Source organism: Cucumis sativus, chromosome 3 (genome assembly GCF_000004075.3).
Source record: "Cucumis sativus cultivar 9930 chromosome 3, Cucumber_9930_V3, whole genome shotgun sequence".
Lineage (NCBI taxonomy): Eukaryota > Viridiplantae > Streptophyta > Magnoliopsida > Cucurbitales > Cucurbitaceae > Cucumis > Cucumis sativus.
In genome coordinates, this window is record NC_026657.2 from 40,029,672 (window position 1) to 40,051,012 (window position 21,341).

At 31.4% G+C, this 21,341-nt stretch overlaps 3 protein-coding genes across 6 annotated transcripts; all 3 read left to right on the forward strand.

Annotated features, from left to right (window-relative positions):
* The first annotated feature begins 3,786 nt into the window (after positions 1 to 3,786).
* Positions 3,787 to 4,463, forward strand: LOC101218123 (putative gamma-glutamylcyclotransferase At3g02910). The gene has a single exon (XM_004136345.2). The coding sequence runs from the start codon at positions 3,787 to 3,789 to the stop codon at positions 4,270 to 4,272; it is 486 nt and encodes a 161-aa protein (XP_004136393.1). The 3' UTR covers positions 4,273 to 4,463.
* Positions 4,464 to 8,921: 4,458 nt separating this feature from the next.
* On the forward strand, positions 8,922 to 10,941 carry LOC105435039 (glycine-rich cell wall structural protein 1.8). Of its 4 annotated transcripts, none has more exons than XM_031883035.1 (2): positions 8,922 to 9,843; positions 10,204 to 10,941. In XM_031883035.1, the coding sequence occupies exons 1-2, from the start codon at positions 8,958 to 8,960 to the stop codon at positions 10,653 to 10,655; spliced, it is 1,338 nt and encodes a 445-aa protein (XP_031738895.1). In that variant the 5' UTR covers positions 8,922 to 8,957; the 3' UTR covers positions 10,656 to 10,941. The 4 variants fall into 4 exon arrangements, with proteins under 4 accessions (XP_031738895.1, XP_031738894.1, XP_031738893.1 ...); XM_031883034.1 differs by having other exon boundaries at positions 8,924 to 10,167; XM_031883033.1 differs by having other exon boundaries at positions 8,924 to 9,804; positions 9,835 to 10,941.
* A 5,464-nt stretch (positions 10,942 to 16,405) lies between these two features.
* Positions 16,406 to 19,147, forward strand: LOC105435145 (cell wall protein IFF6). Its single transcript, XM_011654586.2, has one exon. The coding sequence runs from the start codon at positions 16,406 to 16,408 to the stop codon at positions 19,145 to 19,147; it is 2,742 nt and encodes a 913-aa protein (XP_011652888.2).
* Positions 19,148 to 21,341: the final 2,194 nt, after the last annotated feature.

Sequence of the window (21,341 nt, forward strand, 5' to 3'; positions counted from 1 at the left end):
AATTATGGTGTTTTATGGATAGGAAATATAGTTTTTTTCAATTGAAATAAATTTCCTTAACATTTTTATATGGTTGAACAATATATAATAATATTAAATTAAGAGAATCAAATCATATTACCAAAAAATCACTTTTTAAGATATTTTGTTAGTGATAGACTTTTTAACTTAATAGAGTAAACTATTATCAACAAATTGTAAAAATATAAAAAGGATTAATAATCAACCATAAGAAAATTAGAAACTATGTTTCTATAAAGGAATAATGCTTTTAAGGAATTGGTGGTGTATAGGTAATGTTGAAAAAAAAAGAAAGGAAATGAATTAGATACTCAACATTAAGCAGATGACCACATGAAATGTATTTTTTTGTCTAATTTCAAAAATAGTAGAGAAGGAGTCTGTTTTAGATTTTATTTGAAACACAGTGTATGAAATTTATAATTATTTCAAACAAACATTGATGCATGCATCCATTCTTATTCTTATTCATGCATGGATCATATTAACATAATAGAATTTTAGAGTCAATTTTCAAAGCATACATCGTTACAAATATTAGTTGAAAGTTTAGATTCACACTAGGGCATTAAATGAAATTATATATTATTATTAGTGTATTAAATGAAAAGGAAACTAGTAGTGAAAACTAAAGAAGGAATTGGAGAAAGGAGGGCCAAAGAAATTGGAAAATAAGTGGGGTAGAGACTTTTGTGACAAACAATGACAAAACAAGTTGACCCATTTTTTCTTGTTCTCATATTCTTATAATAATCACTTTCATTATCAAAAATAATAAAGTATATAATATTATATGAGGAGCTTTCTAATTTTAATTGGCTCTATTTTTTCTCTCTTTATCCTAATGAATCACTTATAATTCTATGGTTGATGGGTACGTATATAGTTGATTGAGAGAGATTTTTTTTCTTCTCATTCCTTCATTTGTACAACTAAAAATCACTCACAACCCACATCTATCATTATCCTATGCCCCAATCCAACTCTTCATATGTCTTCTATAATTATACTTATTTATTCTTAAAGATATGGTTTGTTATAATTCCTATTTCGTTTTTAGTTCAATTTTGGTTTAATTTAACCTAACCCAATTTCTAGTTTGGTTTTAGAAACAAAGAAAAAGAAAAAGAAAAGTTAGTAAAAAGATTTTTTTTTTCATTTTAATGTTTTTAAAGCATAGATTGATTTTTTTGAACATATTAGTAGAAAAAATGGATAAGAGAAAGAGATCAAAACTTTATTGGTGGAAGTAATGTTTTGGTTTGTATAATTTTTCAAAAAGTCAAATTGTCAGGGTGTTGCTTGATATAATTGCATTTCTATTTTCAATCGCATTAAAAAAATACTTATATATATAACTTTTCGATCAATCAATTTCCTAATAAAAAAATTGTTCTAGGGATAAAGTGTTCGGTAAAAGCTATAGAATATGGATGTGTGTGCATGACATAACCATTAACTACTTAAGAATACAATTTTATGAGTTTTCTTAGTAATTAACTAAATATCGTAGGTTAGATCATCATCCTATGAGAAGAATCAATACGCAAACAATCATATCTACATAGAAATTATCATGTGTATATGAATTTTTTTTTTTGTTTGACATTGATTTAGAAAAGTTGAGGTTGGTATAATGGATAGAATATATTTGCATGAGTGATAATATGAGATTAAGGAGAGAATTAAAAAGAAAGAAGAAAATCAAATGATGAAGAATTGTAGCCATAAAAAGGGCATATATATTTAAAACACAAATTAAAGAAGTTGAAATATATTCAAAAGCTACATGAAAACAGCATAACATCAACTATGCTTATATATTTGAGGCCTTATTTTCCCTTTTGGTGGGTTCAAACAAATATATATTTTTTCTGTGCCTTCAACTTTTGTCTAAGTTTTTAAAATATATATGCTTTAATGATGGTTGTAAAGAAGAAAAGAGCATATTCTATTCTATAGAAAAATCAATTTAATTTTATAATTATTGGTGGTATTTTTCAATCATCATTGTTACAAAGAAGAAGATGCATGATGTCTTTTCTGGCAATCATACAATTACCTTTTTATTTTTTATTTTTAAACTATAGGACAGCTTCTAATATTCCATTTCATCATTATCTAATTATAATAAATAATACCATATACTTTTTCAATGTTAAATTACAAATTAGTCCTAATAATTTATTTAGATTTTTCTCTCAAAAAGATTGTTTGTTGTAATTTAGTGGACAATGTTGTGTGACAATTGACAATTATATTCTAACTCTACTTTAAATTATAATACAAAACCTCTCCTTGTACCCAAATTAATTAACCTAAAACAAGTTTTCAGAAAAGATGTATTTTTCCTAATTAACTTTTCTAATAATATATATAATAATAATATATAAGAAATAAATAAAAAATTCTTATTTTGTTATATTGTATATATAGATTGGATTGGACTTACTTTTGTATATCAAATTCAATTGTTCTTCAAATTATACTTTTTCTCATTCAAACAACCAACTTAGTTAAATAATGAACTTAGATTATTTATTGACAATAACATGAGTAATTCACATATCTTTTATAGCTTGTGTTAGATTAAAATTTGGATTAGACAACAATGGTAAAGTTGTTTGAATGAAGAAGACTAGAATCTTGAAAAAAAAAATGTAGATGACATTTACATTTTACTCAAAGAATTCACTTCACTTTCAAGTTTGAAGGAGCCTCCATGATCCATTTGTAAATTCTCATGCCCTAATCTTAAGAGGAATATTAGGTTTTGGAAATCTATGAAGATATCTTTTGGGTTGATTTTGTTGGTGGTGTAAAGGGATAGTTCCTTAATTGATCCATTCCTTATCCTCTTTCATTGGTCTAAGTGGTCAAGAAGCTTGGAATGAGACTTGACTTATTTTTTCCTCTTTTCTTGGACCTCTCTTCGAACCTTACATTCTTCGAACCTTACATTCTTCTACGCTCTAGCTATCTTTTTTATGGATTTCACGTTCTCCCAGCTTCTTGCGATATATTCGACCATTGGTTTAAAATTACTCATAACATATTGTAAGATTGTGAAGATGACGCTCTATCTCTTTTAATGTGGGATACTCATAATGTCTCAAGAAATGTCATCTTTGAATTTTCATTCTTAGATAATTTTTTGGAGTAAATGTGACTCTATACCATATTGAACAAACGTGGGGATTTGTCTCAAAACAAGTGGATTGTTTAAAGAGTAAGCCGTGCATTAATTAAACAGTGAGATGTTTGAGTTTCATATCCTCAACAGAACTCACCCAACTAAAAATATTTAGGTTGGATTAGTTGGGAATCTTCAAATTATTCTGATCACTGGATCTTTTGTTGGAGCCATATGATGTCCAAAACCTGAGAATCAAACTGAGACTCGGCCTTTGGGCCTGAAAAGTAAAATCAAAAGCCCATTTCTTTCCTTTATTGCGAAGGTCCACCACACGGCCCACGAACAATTTTTAGACTGAAATATAAGCAAAGCCCAGAAAATCTCGGCCCAAAGGTTTGTTGTCAGACAAGAAGAGGAGCATTTGCAGCAATAGACAAATTTGGACAAAAATGTTTTCCAATATAACAAATATTATAAAAGTATTACAAATGTAGCAAATTGATTTTCTTTTTATATTTAAATTTCCAACAATTCAAATACTATAACCATCTCCTTAGAATATGGCAACCTTTCTTCATTATTTATAACCAAATTTTGTTTGAATGAGTTATACTGCAATGACAATGGCAATGGCGAAAGCCAAGGAAGACGAAGACCCAAAACGACACCGCATTTTCACCTACGGCACACTCAAAACTGGCTTCGCAAATCACAAGCTCATGCAAGATCTCATCAACCATAATCATGCAGTTTTTCTTGGCAAATACTCAACCCATCTCTCATTCCCACTCTTACTCGGCCCTTATGGCATTCCTTATCTTATCAATCTCCCCGGTTCCGGCCACCTTGTCCGTGGTGAACTTTACGCTGTCTCCGATCATGGCCTTGCGCGCCTCGATGAGTTGGAAGAAATCAGCATTGAGCATTACAACCGCCTCCCCGTTAAGGTTGTGGGCGACGACATGGTGGTTATCGGAGTCGAGTGCTATTTTGCTGGAAAGGGAGCTGGGGAAGGGCTGTGGAATGAGAAAGATGGAGAGGCATTAGAGGAATATACAGAGAGGGAGGCTGTGAAGTTTGTGTTGAAGGATCAAACATGCAAGGGGATTCCATGAATTTAGAGAAGATTATTATTGGTTTGTTATCATTATTTTAGATTGAGATTTGAGATTTATTTGTTGGTGTTTATTAATTAGGGTTTAGTATAAGTTCATCTTGCTGAAATGAATCTTTTATTGGCTCCTAACCATTTTTAGGTTACAACCTTTTATATAGTCATCATATATGTCTTGCTCATATTGTTTGTATTTTGAATAGAGTATTGTATAACCTTTATATACATTTTTTGTTTACATTTACTTCATTCTAATTTTTGAAAGAAGGGTTTCTACATTTACATTTGGTTATTTTTGATGAATTATGTTGGCATTACAATTGGATTGGGAAATTTGGTTAGTGGAATTTGAACTATTTATGTTAATTTTAATTTTGTAAGTACAATTTCTGATATTTGATTATTTGATACTTTTTTTTATAAAAAAATTAACCTTTTAAATTTGTTGATATGATTAAATCAAGCCCTTGGATTTGTTGATGTTATAGATTATCATTTGGTTTGTTGATTATTTGGAGAATTTTGTTGATCTCTCCCATAATTATCATTTGGTTTGTTGATTATGTGGTCTTTTCTAAAACTTCCGTGCACTTCATTCTGTATATTTATAAAATTTCTATGAGCCTCACATGGGCTTAGACTCGACGGCTTTTGGGCCTGGCCTAAAGTTGGCTTTGAGCCCGTCTTTCCTTTGGTCCAAGTCCGTACAATGTTATTTACACTATCCAATCGATGTATAATTTCGTGCATAGGCCTGGCTTTCGTGGTGATGACATTGGCCAAAATTTTTCCTTCAATAAATAATAAAATTGGAAAAATTATCAACATACATTTACTCTATTTGTAATGAATCAATATTTATATATAATATTAGTGTATCCATAACATGAATAGAGATCTCCACAAGGGAAGGTGGGAATACAGATGACTTTCTAGTCGTCTTTATTTCCGATTTCTATATATATATATAATATTTTACCACTTGCAATTCCTCATTTTTCACCCAATCGAAAAATTTAATTACACTCTTTTCTTAGAGATGTTTGTGCACAAGAAAACAAACACCTCTAAATTGGATGAAAATAGAGACATAATACCTGACAGTAGACTAAAGAATCCATAAAGACCATAGTTAACCTAAGAAAGATTGCAAAGGAAGATTGCCATTGTTACAATATTTACCCTAAATTCGTTTTTTATGTTTTGGAATTCATATCAATTCAAGTTTATATCATATTGACATTTTAAATATACACACATGCGAACATGTTAAAAATTAATTGTTATATATATGAAAGTTTAACTTGACCTTAATAGATTTTATTGTTTATTTTTTAGAAAAAAACAAAATAAATGCACTTTGTATTATTCATTAAAATAAAATTTTAGGCTCAATAAGATAATTTAACATTTTTAAAAATTAAAATAATTCATTTTGTTTTTTAAATATATCTTAAACTTAAGAAATATAAAAATGAAAAAGCTAGTTCCATAGGCTACTTATCACAAAATTAAAAAAATTTCAAGAATTAGTAAACATAATTTGTTTTTAGAAAAAGCAAAATAAGTAAACTAAGTAGATTTGATTAACATAATTAATAAAAATTAATAGTTCATATTTGATTATATATATATCAATTTCTCATTTCTATTAGAAAGTATTAATAATAATAAACTTTAAAATAGGAGAGGAAAATAAAAGAAAGAAAATTAGAATTAGAATTATAGGGTTATGTATTAAGATGTAGACGTCAGTATGATGTTAGAAAAGGAAATTAAAATAGAAATATATTTGCATATAAAATAATAAAATACATAATAATAATAAAAGAAAAAAGTTCCACTAAGCAAACAACATCACATGCGCACAAAATCCCATTAATTATTCACACCATATAGTACATAGTGACATATAGATATAATAATGTATTCCATTGCAAAAGTACTCTTTCTGGAAGTATTTTTTCTTTAACAAATTCATGCACTTTAATAAATCAATATTTGTAGAGGGATCCATTTCAGATTTGATCTTTTTATCTCAAATATTTGTCACATAGTTTATAAGATTTTTTTAGACAATAGTTTAACCAATCTTTTTATAAATTTAAATAATTATTTCCACAAAAGTTTGGGAACAATTTTTTTAAAAAAAAATTATATTTGAGAATTGATTGATTCTTAATCTCCATTATAAAAAAAAATTAAAGTGAAAAAAAGAAATTTCATACATGTCTTCTTTCTAATAAAACAATCTACCTTTTTCGTCTTTGTTATTTTATTTTCAATATGAGCAGAGTTCATGAACTTATAATATAAACTTGGAGGTATAAAGTTTGGTTTGATCTCCTCTTTTCATATTCACACAGCAGAAGAAAAAGCATAAATTCCAAAATTATAATTGATTTGAATACTTTAAAAAAGTCCCTATCTTTAAGAAGCACTTGGATCAACAAAACTCTATAGGCACTCTCTCACAAATCATTGTTAAGTGTGTAATATAATGCTTTTTACCCTCTCAAAAATACATTGATGGATCTCTCAACAAAATTCACTATGTTAATCTTATTTTTTTTAGTACAAACAACTAATAAGTATTATTTGTCAAGAACATATTGAAATTATTTGCCACACAACAAACTATAAATCAATCAAGGTTGAACTATTTTTATTTAAAACTTTTTACATGTAACTATTGTATACTAATTTGAAGTAGATAAAGTACTTTTGTTTTGTATCAACGAAATGACAACATGTTTTCACGTTAAGGATTTACGACTTTTTTTTTTTTTTTTTATAGCATGTCAAATTGTAAGTTAAGGCTCATTTAGCATAAATGTTGGTGTTTTGAATGCAATCAAATTTCTAGTTGGCTAAATAAGAAACATTATGAGTATCTAAGGTAGAATAACTATCAAATGGTATGTGATTTATCGAGTGAAACTAAAAGCAAATTCGTGTAGGTTTATATATGAAGTGAAACATATCAATCGGTGGAGTCATTGGAAGCATTGACAAAAGAGAGAGAAAACCAAACCGAAATTTCTTGATAAATGTTCAAACTTAAACAATGATCAACTAGGTCAAAAAGTGTTGACAGCGGTAAACCACTTAAGACCGATTTAAAAAGTTAGTATAAGCCTAAGGCGGGATTAAGTTAACTCAAATTTTAGTAAAAGCCATAACAATGCCCCAAACAAGCCCATGCTATCTCATTTTGAGTGTTGTATGTTGTTATGCATGTGAGTACCCACTAATATATACATATAATATTTGTTTCCACCAATGTTTGTTTTCAAATGTGGTGACTGCTGGCTTTCACTTTGGGAGAGATAAGATTTGGGTCAGTGGATACCAAATCAACCAATGTTTTCAACCTTCAAATCATGCCATTTAAAAAACATATATATCATTAAATAATTTACCAATAATGTTTCATATATTTATATATTAATGTGTAATGGGATTCTACACTTTCTCACGGACATAGGCAATAAGGACATTGGCATACTAGACCTAAATGATTAATTATCTAATCAACACCATAAATTTCACAATCTCAATGGTGGATTATGTTTTCTAATTCTTATTTCTAATGGTTTCCTAAAGCACTAACTGATTTCTCAAAAGCATGATTTAAATAGATGTTAGTTACTGCAATTTTTCATATATATAATTACTATAAAGTTCACAAATTTAATTAAAAAACAATTAAAGGTATAAAAGTCATTATACACCATCTACAAATTAAGTTTAGAGTAGGCTCTCCTAAATTGAAGTTTCTTTCTCAAATGCTTTATATAACTCTTGTCATCTTCTTATTTGAAACATTCTTCAAAACTAGATAACTTAATGTTCTGTTTAAAGATAAAAAAATTTCTCTTAAAATTAGAACTTAGAATAATCCTCTAAGTACTCTAAGTATGACGACTTTTCTTCACCAAAATAGAGACATGAACAAACGTTGGAGTAGAAGACCAACAACCACAAACCTCACATTGAGGAACACACTCATCTTTATTTTTGGTACAACTCCTTCTTTCTCAAAACATCTACATAAAAGCTTCAAATGATTAGCCTCGAAAAACTCCACGAACTAGAATATATACAAATTTCTTTACCTATATTCATGCAAAAAGTATAGATGTTTAATAATCCTATTCATCATTCAATCACACATGCATCCAAATGAACTTAATACACACTTACCATTTATTTGTTAACTATCCAACATGGAAACAACTAGTTTGAAGTTTGAACAAGTTTTTGTAAATTAGACATTAACACATCAGTTTTGGAGGAAATTTCAAATAAAATGGACAAAATTTTAAAAATATGTATCCAGCCATTACCTCAAAGAGGTGTTAAGAAGTAGTTTATAAATTAAAATTCACTACCAAAAGATATATTGGGTGTAGAAGAAGTTTGATGGAAGTACGTAGATCAAAAAACTTATAAGAGTTGCAATGGTGCGAGTGGAGGACAGCTTAATGACACTGATTTTGTATTTCATTTGTGTAAGATTTGGACTTCTAGAGATGTAGATTTTGGGCCACCCACTTTCTCCCCTTCTTGCATGTGCCTCAACCACTCTCTACCATAACTTGCACTTTTTACTCCCCATCTTTTCCTTATATATATATATATATAGCCTTTAGTCCCCTTTCATTTCACTTCAACCATTCACAAATGGCTTCTCATAAGTTTTCTTCTTTTGTATTGTTCTTTCTTTTGTTAGGTATTGGGGTTTCATATGCAGCTAGAACTCTCTTAACTTATGGTGGAGGACCAGTGAATATACCTGCATTTGCTTATGGTGCAGGCAATGGTGGAGGTGGTGGAAGCGGTGGTGGATATGGTCCACTTGGTGGTGGTGGTGGAGGTTATGGAAGTGGAGGTGGTGGTAGTTATAGTTCTGTAGGAGTACAATATGGTGTTGGAGGCTATGGAAGTGGAGGTGGAGGTGGAAGTGGTGGTGGTGAAGGATACGGTCCTAGTGGTGGCTATGGTGGAGGAGGAGGTGGTGGGAGTGGCGGTGGTTCTGCTTATGGTCATGGTGGTTCTGCTTATGGAGGTGGTGGAGGAAGTGGCGGAGGAGGTGGTTATGGTCCTGGTGGTGGTGGATATGGAGGGGGTGGTGGAAATGGTGGTGGAGCGAGTTATGGTCCTGGAGAAGGTAGTGGATATGGAGGTGTAGGATATGGTGGAGGTGGTGGTAGTGGAGGTGGTGTGGGGTATGGCCCGGGAGGTGGAGGGTATGGAGGAGGTGGTGGGAATGGAGGTGGGGCTGGATATGGTCTTGGGGGTGCAGGATATGGAGGAGGTGGTGGAAATGGCGGTGGGGCAGGATATGGTCATGAAGGTGCAGGTTATGGAGGGGGTGGTGGAAATGGCGGTGGAGGAGGATATGGCCATGAAGGTGCAGGGTATGGAGGGGGTGGTGGAAATGGCGGTGGAGGAGGATACGGTCATGAAAGTGGAGGATATGGAGGTAATGGAGGAAATGGCGGTGGTCATGAAAGTGGAGGATATGGAGGCAGTGGTCATGAAAGTGGAGGATATGGAGGTAGTGGAGGAAATAACGGCGGTCATGAAAGTGGAGGATACGGAGGCAGTGGAGGAAATGGAGGAAATGGCGGCAGTCATGAAAGTGGAGGATATGGAGGCAGTGGAGGAAATGGAGGTGGTCATGAAAGTGGAGGATACGGAGGCAGCGGAGGAAATGGTGGCGGTCATGAAAGTGGAGGATATGGAGGCAGTGGAGGAAATAGTGGTGGTCATGAAAGTGGAGGATATGGAGGAAGTGAAGGACATGGCGGTGGTCATGAAAGTGGAGGATACGGAGGCAGTGGAGGAAATGGTGGCGGTCATGAAAGTGGAGGATATGGAGGTAGTGGAGGAAATGGCGGTGGTCATGAAAGTGGAGGATATGGAGGCGGCAGTCATGAAAGTGGAGGATACGGAGGCAATGGAGGAAATGGCGGCGGTCATGAAAGTGGAGGATATGGAAACAGTGGAGGAAATAGCGGTGGTCATGAAAGTGGAGGATATGGAGGCAGTGGTGGAAATAGCGGTGGGGCAGGATATGGTGGAGAACATGGAGCAGGGTATGGTGGTGGTGGTGGAAATGGTGGGGGTGGAGGTGGAGGAGCAGGAAGTGGCTCAGGAGGAGAATATGGCTCTGGTTATGGAAGCGGAGCAGGTGGGGGACATGGTGCAGGAGGAGGAAATAATGGTGGGGGAAGCGGAGGAGGGGGTGGAGGAGGATCAGGATATGGTGGAGGAAGTGCACATGGTGGTGCATACGGTGGACATGAAGAAGGCAATGGGTATGGTGGAGGAGGTGGTAGCGGGCAAGGTGGTGGACATGGTGGATATGCACCTTGAAATGGACATCATAAATGTTACCTTATATATATATATATTTATACTATATACAATTATAAAAGAAACAAATAGGGAAAATACATATTATCATTTATCCTTTCTTAATTCCCTATGTAATCAAAATATATTTACGTGTATCAAAGATTGGGCAAAGGGATTAGTTATATGTAGTAAGAAAAGTGTGTGATATATATGTCAAAATGGGAACACTTGCCAAGTTGTAACTTCTTCATCTCTATATTTTGTTGAAGTAAAAGATTAAGGGGACTCTCCTATTTTTGACAAACACCTTATAGTTCTCTTTCAAAATATATAGGACTTAATTTGAAAATTAATGATGGTAGTTTTGAGAAAGAATTTGATGACAAAGGTTGGGTTTTTTTTTTCTTTTTTTCTTTCGTTGTCTTTAGGAAAAAAATTTCTTGAAAGTTGGAAGTTTTATTTGAAGTGAGACTCGATATAAATTTCTTTCACCCAACTATGTTCTTTTTTTCTTAAAAGAAAAAAATACATCACTCTCTATTTTATAATTATATATCAAATTGTCTCATATATTTTCTTTTCATATTTTTACTAATATTAAATTTAATTTAAAAAATATTACTTATTTAAACATTTTATTTATAAACTAATAAATATTATATACAAGTACAAAAATATTACCTTTAATTTTTGAACAAATAACACGGGAGTAAAGGATGTAAATAGTGTTTAGTGACAATAGTTTCACATAAGAAACGAGGAGAACACTAAATGAAAATAGTAGAGACACACAATATTGTTAACCCAATTCGATGACATAACATCTACATTTGGGAGTCCTTAACTCATAATAAAATTCGATGAGATTTCTTATTATTTTGATAAAAATTCAATCATAATCAACATATTATGATTTTAGTACAGAAAATTTTACTGACTTATTCACTATGTACTAATTACCATGATACAAATTGAATTATCACTACAATCAAAGATAGATTTTGATAACCAAAACCTTTGACCTTAATCATGCAACATTCTTATCTTATCACCAAAATAAGATGTTAATCAAAAGTGTCTTCCCATGAACTTTTGACCTTCATTAAATTTCAACATATGTAACGATTATGTACACAAAACTCTTAACCAACAAAACTTCGATCAAGATAACACATCATCTTTTTCTTTAAGACAATTTCATACCAAAGTGATTGCTTTTAGCACTTTTCTTTTTCTTTCAGCGGGATATACTAGGAGAATGAAACAAGTCTATATAGAAAATTTCAACACCGAATCTTTACCCGAAAAAGGAATGAAACAAAATAAAATCCAGAGTCAAGGAATAATATTTTAAAAAAGAAAACTTTCCTTCCATCATTCTCTTTTTGCTACGACAGAACTGGGTTGAACAAAAACATATACAAACCCACAGATTTTCCAACAATTTTTAACGTAGCAAAATGACCAATTTAATATTTGCAAGAAATAAATAGTTAAAATTTCATATTTCGTTTCTTTGCCATTTAGCTAATAAAAATATAATGAAATTTAAAAACCTTGTTATGTGTAAATATCAACAGTTCTATTTTTTTTTAAAAAAAATATATTACTAATCCTTCTATGTAATATCTTATTTAATTAATTTGCAGTACTTGACCAATAATATTTTTAAATAACTTCAAAACAAAATTACTCATTTAAGATGAATTTAATATATAGACAAGGTGCATAAACGACATTTAAACTAAAAATAATTGCGTACGTAGCACAACGATAAAATAATTGCATATATAATATAAAATTTTGATAAAAGACAAAAGAAACCTATGTGCAACTACCATTTCAATAATTTATTTTCATTTTATCAAAATTGTAAAGCTATTGGTGATAGCAACCATCGTCATTGATGGTTGTCATCATTAGTTGCTCCTACCACTGATATATTTGATCTAGTAAGTGATTGTGATTTTCTCTCTTAAATCTTAACATTTCTTTAAAATTTGATTAGGTTCTTGACGAAGAAAAAGGATAAAGACAACAAAAAACCAGGTTTTATAAAGATTGTGGGTCGACTATTATAACATATTTAGATTTGAACTAGTTCTTACGAGTTCGGACTAGCTTCAAAAAATCACATGCAAAAGGGATTTAGTATGTATATATAAGAAACATTGTTTCGATAATCTAGAGACAGAGCCACGATGCTGGAGACAGTGTTTCAATAATCTCTACAAATATAAAATCATTCTTTAGGTCACAATTCCATAGTCACAAATTTATCTCAAATATTTCCAAACATCTCATCCAATTTTACACGATATGGTTTTTCCAAAATCATTTGTAACTTTGCACGACCTGCATATGTACATGGTAAAAATGTCATATATATATATATATATATCAATTACGAACTTAATTTTGTGCAGTTATTAGGTAGGGCTTAAATTTTGTTCATATTAGAGAATAATTTTTATTGTAGAATTATTTTACGATTCTAAATATAAAAATACTTATGAGCATTGTTATAGACATCAACTCAGGAAGTTGTTCAATTATGAACTTAATTTTGTTCCATATTTGTTTACTACAATCATAATCATTCCACTTCACCTTTTTCAGTTCCATATGCAGAAACACCATAACCTGAACTAGCACTATCGTGATCATACTTTTCTCAATCGGAATAATATTCACTCTTATATATAGTTTACATATAATTCATAACCTTTAGGACTATATCCAGCTCATACACCATCTTCTCCTATAAAACTTTACCCACTATATAATTACCATAGGGTACTTGGATTACCACATTTTCCTTCGTTAAAAGTTGGATGAGCTCTGCCTTAAAGAAGAAATCTCAATACCAAATAGAAAGAAGAATGCAAGAGAAGAAAGTTTATGAGAATCCATTTTCATGTAGATGCTTAGAGTGAAGAGTGATAGGGAGAGGGAAGAAGTATATATATATATAGGAGAGAGTGGTTTAGATGCACAAAAGATAGAATGGTGAGTAGCCCAAAATCTGTATTTAAAGCCTTTCAATTTTACATATAACATTTTACAACTTCATTTCGTGTTTAAGTTTGTCCTCTCCATTCCTTATTTAGTGCTTAATACATATTCTACGTTTGTATCAACATCACATTTCTCTCTTCCCATTCATTTTTTCCTTCAAATAATCCAAACTTCATCTACTAACTTTTGTTTCATGTACTGTGTTTTACATGAAATTTAATTTGGCATTTGAGTTAATTATGTGTCCCATCTAATTAAATCAAAAGTTGATATGTTAATGTCCAAAGTCTTTTAAAATACAGTCCTTTAAAATCAATTATATATTTTGTGTATATACCAAAGTAGTTTAGCTTGTTAACACCTTGGTTCACATTGTTCCAAAAATGATATTTTTGTTGGGATGTATATCCTAAAGCATTTTAGTTAATAAGTTATTTAAAATCATGGCTGATTATTTTATATCAAATTATTCATTAAATTTAAGATTGGATGCCATGCTATTTTATGTAACTGAAACATGCATGTATGTCACTCATATGTTTAAGTTATATATTTGAATGAGATTTTGTAATTAAAAGTATAAAGCAATATATTTGAATGGGATTTTATAATCATACGAATGAGATTAATATAAATACCAGAGATTAAAATTGAAGAAAAATTGCACAAACTATTGTAAACTATTGGTGTTGGTTACAATTCCACACAACTTTCGAATTGATCGATTAATTAAGCCGAAAAAAGTTTATCTCTCATCTCGCATCATTTCCTCTCTCCTCCCCCTACTCCCTCAACCCTTCCTTCCCCATCTTCATCTTCATCTTTCCCTTTCCCTTTTTCGGTTTTTTTTTTTCTTTTTCTCTCTGGCTCTTTCTTAAAACCCAACTCCCAGAAGCAACCCCAAGAAAGATTCTGAAATTGACCTCTCAATATCATATGAAATAGTCAAATTCCCAGCCCCCAATTGGCTTCCGATAATTACTGGGGATGTTTTACTCCAAAAAAGAGAATAAATTAAATAAAATGAAGATGGGAAGAGGGAAATGACAGCAGGTAAAAGAGAGAGGAGAGAGGAAGGAATATGAGATGATAAATAATCTTCCTTTTTTTAAAAAAAAATATTTTTTAAAATTTTATAATTATCTAATCATAATTATTATTTTATTAATAAAGATCTAATTGCAACTATTAACCAACTATAACAACTTAATTGCTCAATTGAATTCATATTAAAACTATAGATTATGAAATAATTATGTATTTTGATACGATTTAAATGCATACTTAATTAACTATCTTATTTTTAATAAACTTTAGAATGATTTAATTATGATTAATTGAAATTTGAATTTGGATGCAAAACTTAGAAGGAGCTCGAATAAATGGAGTAAGATAGCACCTTATCATTGTTTTTTATTATTGATTTTTCTTAAAAGAAATCTTTTAGATATCTATTAGTATTTTCAGTGTAAATTTTGTACCCAGTGTTCTGATATACTTTTAATAACCTTTGAAATGTATCAAAATTAATCTATTAAAAAAAAGGTTTACTAATTTTTTAAAATTATTAATTTTCAAACGTTTATTAACCTTTGAAATTAGTAATTCTCGAAAATTAGATATTGTCCAAGTTTTTTTCAACTTCTTCGAAAAAATATATATATTTTTCAAAGGTTTTTATTCTTTCATTAAAAAGTCAAAACCTATATTTTTTTTCCAAAATTTTTCTTCTATCCTGTGATAAAAAGTAGATAATTATCGAAGATTTTTTCAACTTTTCGATAAAATGTATATCTTTTTTAAAAAATTTGATTAACGTTTGATAAATGTATATTTTCTTCAAAGGTTATTAATAATCCTTCGATCAAAAGCATATATTTTTCAAAGATTTTTCCTAAACCTCCTATAAATGTATTTTTTTCTTGAAGGTTTTTGATAGCCTTTGATCAAATATTGTTGAAATAGCACCACTTACTTACCACTTACTTTCTTGTAGTGATTATATTTTCTTGTATAAAAAAAGTATGTTAATATTATTAAACACATTTCATCAAATCAACTACGTGGAAAGTGTGTTTAAGTTTTATTAAGAAAAGTAAAAAGACTAAAATTGAACAAATCTTTATATTTAGGAACCACAATATTATTCTAATCTACCATACACCAAACTATTATCTAGTAACAAAGAATCCTATGTACATAGACCTTTGACAAGCTAACTAGTTTTTTGGAATAAATGCAAAATATAATTGAGTTTAAAGAATTGTATTTTAAAAGACTTTAGACATTAACATATAACCTTTTGATTTAATTAGACATTAATATATATATTAATTAGATGAGACACATAATAAACTAAAATGGTGAGTTAAAATTGAAAACTCTATGAAAACTCAAGCACATAGGAGATATCCAAATTATATCTCATTAATTAACCCAATATGAACAATATGTAATATGGAAGCAAATATTGGTAGATGAAGCCTTGAATTTGAAGGAAAATGGTTAAGAGAAATGTCATGTTGAAACAACCTAGAATGTAAATTAATGCATTAAAAGCAGTGAGTGAACAACTTAAACACAATGATTTTATAAAATAATAATGTTAATACGTAAAACTGAAAGTCATAAATGTAGAGTTTATTTGGGGCCACTCGTTATTCTCTCTTTTGCATGCATCTCACCCTCTCTCTCCTATATATACTTCTTCCCACTCTCTTTCCCTCTTCATTCTAAGCATCCACATGAAAATGGCTTCTCCTAAACTTTCTTCTCTTGTGTTCTTCATTTTATTTGCTATTGAGATTTCTTTAATAGCTAGTGAAGGAGAAAAACATGGTCATCCAAATAACCTTGGTTATCGTAAGTATGGTTTTGTAGGAAAAAAAGATGTTGGAGGCTATGGAGATGGAAACTACCATAATGATTATTATTGGGGTCGATGGAGAAAGTATGGTCAAGGAAGTAGTTATGGTGCTTCTGAAGGATCATCTAACGATGAATATGATCATACAAGTAGTTGCACAAATCCAACTACAAGCGAAGAACCATCCAAAAGTGGTTACAGCAGTAACGAAAACGGTGGAAAAAGTACAGGAGAATCAGGATACACAAATCCAAGCACTGAAACTAGTTACAAAAATCCAAGTGCCAGCGAAGAGTCATCCAAAAATCCAAGTACCGAAACTAGTTACAAAAATCCAAGTACATCCGAAGAACCATCCAAGAGTAGTTACAGCAACAACGAAAACGGTGGAAAAAGTACAGGAGAATCAGGATACAAAAGTCCAAGTACTGAAACTAGTTACAAAAATCCAACTGCCAGCGAAGAACCATCAAAAAATCCAAGTACCGAAACTGGTTACAAAAATCCAAGTACAGCCGAAGAACCGTCCAAGAGTGGTTACAGTAGCAACGAAAACGGTGGAAAAAGTACGGGAGAATCGGGATACACAAGCCCAAGTACTGAAACGGGTTACAAAAATCCAAGTGCAAGCGAAGAGCCATCCAAAAATCCAAGTACCGAAACTGGTTACAAAAATCCAAGTACATCCGAAGAACCGTCCAAGAGTGGTTACAGTAGCAACGGAAATGGTGGAAAAAGTACCGGAGAATCAGGATACACAAGCCCAAGTACTGAAACTAGTTACAAAAATCCAACTGCCAGCGAAGAGCCATCCAAAAATCCAAGTACTGAAACTGGTTACAAAAATCCGAGTACAGCCGAAGAACCCTCCAAGAGTGGCTACAGTAGCAACGAAAACGGTGGAAAAAGTACCGGAGAATCAGGATACACAAGTCCAAGTACTGAAACTGGTTACAAAAATCCAACTGCCAGTGAAGAACCATCCAAAAATCCAAGTACCGAAACTGGTTACAAAAATCCAAGTACATCCGAAGAACCGTCCAAGAGTGGTTACAGCAGCAACGGAAATGGTGGAAAAAGTACCGGAGAATCAGGATACACAAGCCCAAGTACTGAAACTAGTTACAAAAATCCAACTGCCAGCGAAGAGCCATCCAAAAATCCAAGTACTGAAACTGGTTACAAAAATCCAAGTACAGCCGAAGAACCCTCCAAGAGTGGCTACAGTAGCAACGAAAACGGTGGAAAAAGTACCGGAGAATCAGGATACACAAGTCCAAGTACTGAAACTGGTTACAAAAATCCAACTGCCAGTGAAGAACCATCCAAAAATCCAAGTACCGAAACTGGTTACAAAAATCCAAGTACATCCGAAGAACCGTCCAAGAGTGGCTACAGCAGCAACGGAAATGGTGGAAAAAGTACCGGAGAATCAGGATACACAAGCCCAAGTACTGAAACGGGTTACAAAAATCCAAGTGCAAGCGAAGAGCCATCCAAAAATCCAAGTACCGAAACTGGTTACAAAAATCCAAGTACAGCCGAAGAACCGTCCAAGAGTGGTTACAGTAGCAACGAAAACGGTGGAAAAAGTACGGGAGAATCGGGATACACAAGTCCAAGTACTGAAACTGGTTACAAAAATCCAACTGCCAGCGAAGAGTCATCCAAAAATCCAAGTACCGAAACTGGTTACAAAAGTCCAAGTACAGCCGAAGAACCCTCTAAGAGTGGCTACAGCAGCAACGGAAACGGAGGAAAAAGTACAGGAGAATCAGGATACACAAGTCCAAGTACTGAAACTGGTTACAAAAATCCAACAGCCAGCGAAGAACCATCAAAAAATCCAAGTACCGAAACTGGTTACAAAAATCCAAGTACAGCCGAAGAACCGTCCAAGAGTGGTTACAGCAGCAACGAAAATGGTGGAAAAAGTACGGGAGAATCAGGATACACAAGCCCAAGTACTGAAACGGGTTACAAAAATCCAAGTGCCAGCGAAGAGCCATCCAAAAATCCAAGTACCGAAACTGGTTACAAAAATCCAAGTACAGCTGAAGAACCGTCCAAAAGTGGTTACAGCAGCAACGAAAACGGTGGAAAAAGTACGGGAGAATCAGGATATACAAGCCCAAGTACTGAAACTGGTTACAAAAATCCAACTGTCAGCGAAGAGCCATCCAAAAATCCAAGTACCGAAACTGGTTACAAAAATCCAAGTACCGCCGAAGAGTCATCCAAGGGTGGTTATAGCACTAACGAGAATGGTGGAAAAAGTACAGAAGAATCCGGATACAAAAGCTCAAATACTGAAACTGGTTACAATGGCGAAGAACCATCTAAAAGTAGTTATAGCAGCAACGAAAATGGTGGAAAAAGTACGGAAGAATACAATAATCCAAGTGCTGGAAATAGTTACAAAGGCGAAGAAGCATCTAATGAATATAGTGAGAACGGTGGTAAAAGTGGAGTAGTAAGTAATGAAAATAGTTACGAAGGTGGAGATGAAAACAATGGTGGAGGTTATCCTAATTATGAAAGTGGTGAAACAAGCTACAAATCATTCAAAAACTATCGTCGTTATCAAAGAGGCAATCTATATGGCCGGGGTAGCAGACAACCTTGAGGAACTTCTTACTCTTCAACAGTACCATATATCTTTATATATATATACATTATACATATATATATATATATATGTAATAAATAAAGAAAGAAAAAGGGCATATATGTCTATGATGATTATATTTATCTATCTTCCCCTTTGAATAATCAAAAGAATAAATATATATCTAAGATTATGGAAAGATAGGATATGTATGATATATATTGTGAAAAAGAGCGTAATGAATTGAGAAATTGGAGCTTTGTAATTTCTTTTGAAATATATATGAATAATATTTTTCTCTTATTTGCTCCTATCAATTTGCATGCATTCTCATTAGTTTTAGATTTTAGCATCTAAATATTTCTTAATATTGTAAGTATACCTCTAGTCGTTATTTGAATTAGTCGTTCAAATAACTTGGTGGTTGTGATAATTACTTCTATGTCCTTTTAGGTAATTACATTGGATACCATTTTATAGATGATAACTAAGTTGGAACTGAGTTACTAATTAAAGTCGAGTTGGAGCCTCCCTTTTGGAAGGAATAAGACATTGCCCATTTGGACTTGAGGAAGGAGGCTTATACTTTTTATGAATGTCTTGAGTGAGGTTTTTTGATGAATAGATTATTATGACTTAGAGAAAAGTAACTTCATTCCACCCTCAAAACGCTTGAAAAAAAAAAACATTGGAAGATTTGTGATTGGTAAATGTCCTTTATGTCCGAATTCTCTTTGTTTTGTGGATTACGATTTTTTTAATTATATAAAATGAACACCATTGCTTTCAGATGAAGTTTTTCTTTATTTGAATTTTTTATACTCGAACATGTTGAGATGGGTTGAGAATCCCACATTTGAAAAACCAATGGGAGTCACACTTCTTATAAGATAAATAAACTATTTTGAGAGAGAATCCCACGTTGATTTTGAGAGATTGAAGATTACACTATCAAATATGATATTAGCACTATCACGAGGGAGCATGTTGAGAATTCCATGTGAGAAGATGGTTCTTCCTTGGGATCACCAATCTTGAATTGGATACCCGTTATGTTCTCGAAGATTTTTATGAGCTTTGATACCATATATGTGAGTTCCCTTAGATTTTTCAATATGAGATTTTCAACATTTCTCCCTCTTATTACTTATCTAAATCATCATCACACATTTGTACTTACAAATTCTTTGATGGACTAATCACAATCTCCTCCTTATTTTGAATAAGTTTTTATCTTAAACAATATTTTATTATATTTTCCTTAATCATCTTAACATATTTGGAAGTTTGTTCAACTTCGATCGCTCTACTTTTAAATGTTTATTTCCATTAAAATTAATTATAAGAGACGTCCTATTTAACTTATTTCACATATAATAATATTGTGTCATGGCTTAATTCAAACATACATTAAATATTATCCTTATTTATTTCCCATCATTTCACTTTTTAAAACCTTGTATATTATTATCCCATGAACGTTAAAAGTGACCACCTAACATGATTTTAAAAATATTCTTCAAACTTATGTAATTTTTATACCTAACAAGTTAATAATAATTAACAATTTGATATAATGGATAGTTTATTATTGATTATTAATTTAAATATAATATTTAGATTTAATAAACATTTCAACTAATATATTTATGATTGATATTTTATATGCTATTTTAACTATCTAGTATAGGATTATATTATTAACTAACTATTGATATTGTAATTAATTCATATTTATTTTATTATTAAACAAATATTAATGTATTAATATTTCAAGAGAATAAATAATTAAATTTAATTATGATTAGATGACCTATTCTCTTGTAATTATTTAAAATTGGTTTCTATATACAAAAATTGGTATGACAAAACACATTCTTTTTTACTTTCAAACATTAAATATTAATCATCTCAAATATTTAAAACTCAACGATTTTGAATTTCAAACATTTAATATTCATATCCATAAAACAATATTTGTGATCCAAACAATCCCTAATTAGCGATATATCGTTTAAGAGTCTATCAATATATAGACAAATTTAATACTTTGAAATGTAACAAATCTAATACTATTTTAACCTAAAAACCATGTACTAATTAATCTATTATTTGAAACAATGAATGTAGGTAGATGTTAACAAGCTAACTAATTTGTAATAAACACAAAATTAAATATAATTGTTTGAGATTAAAGGATTGTATTTTTTAA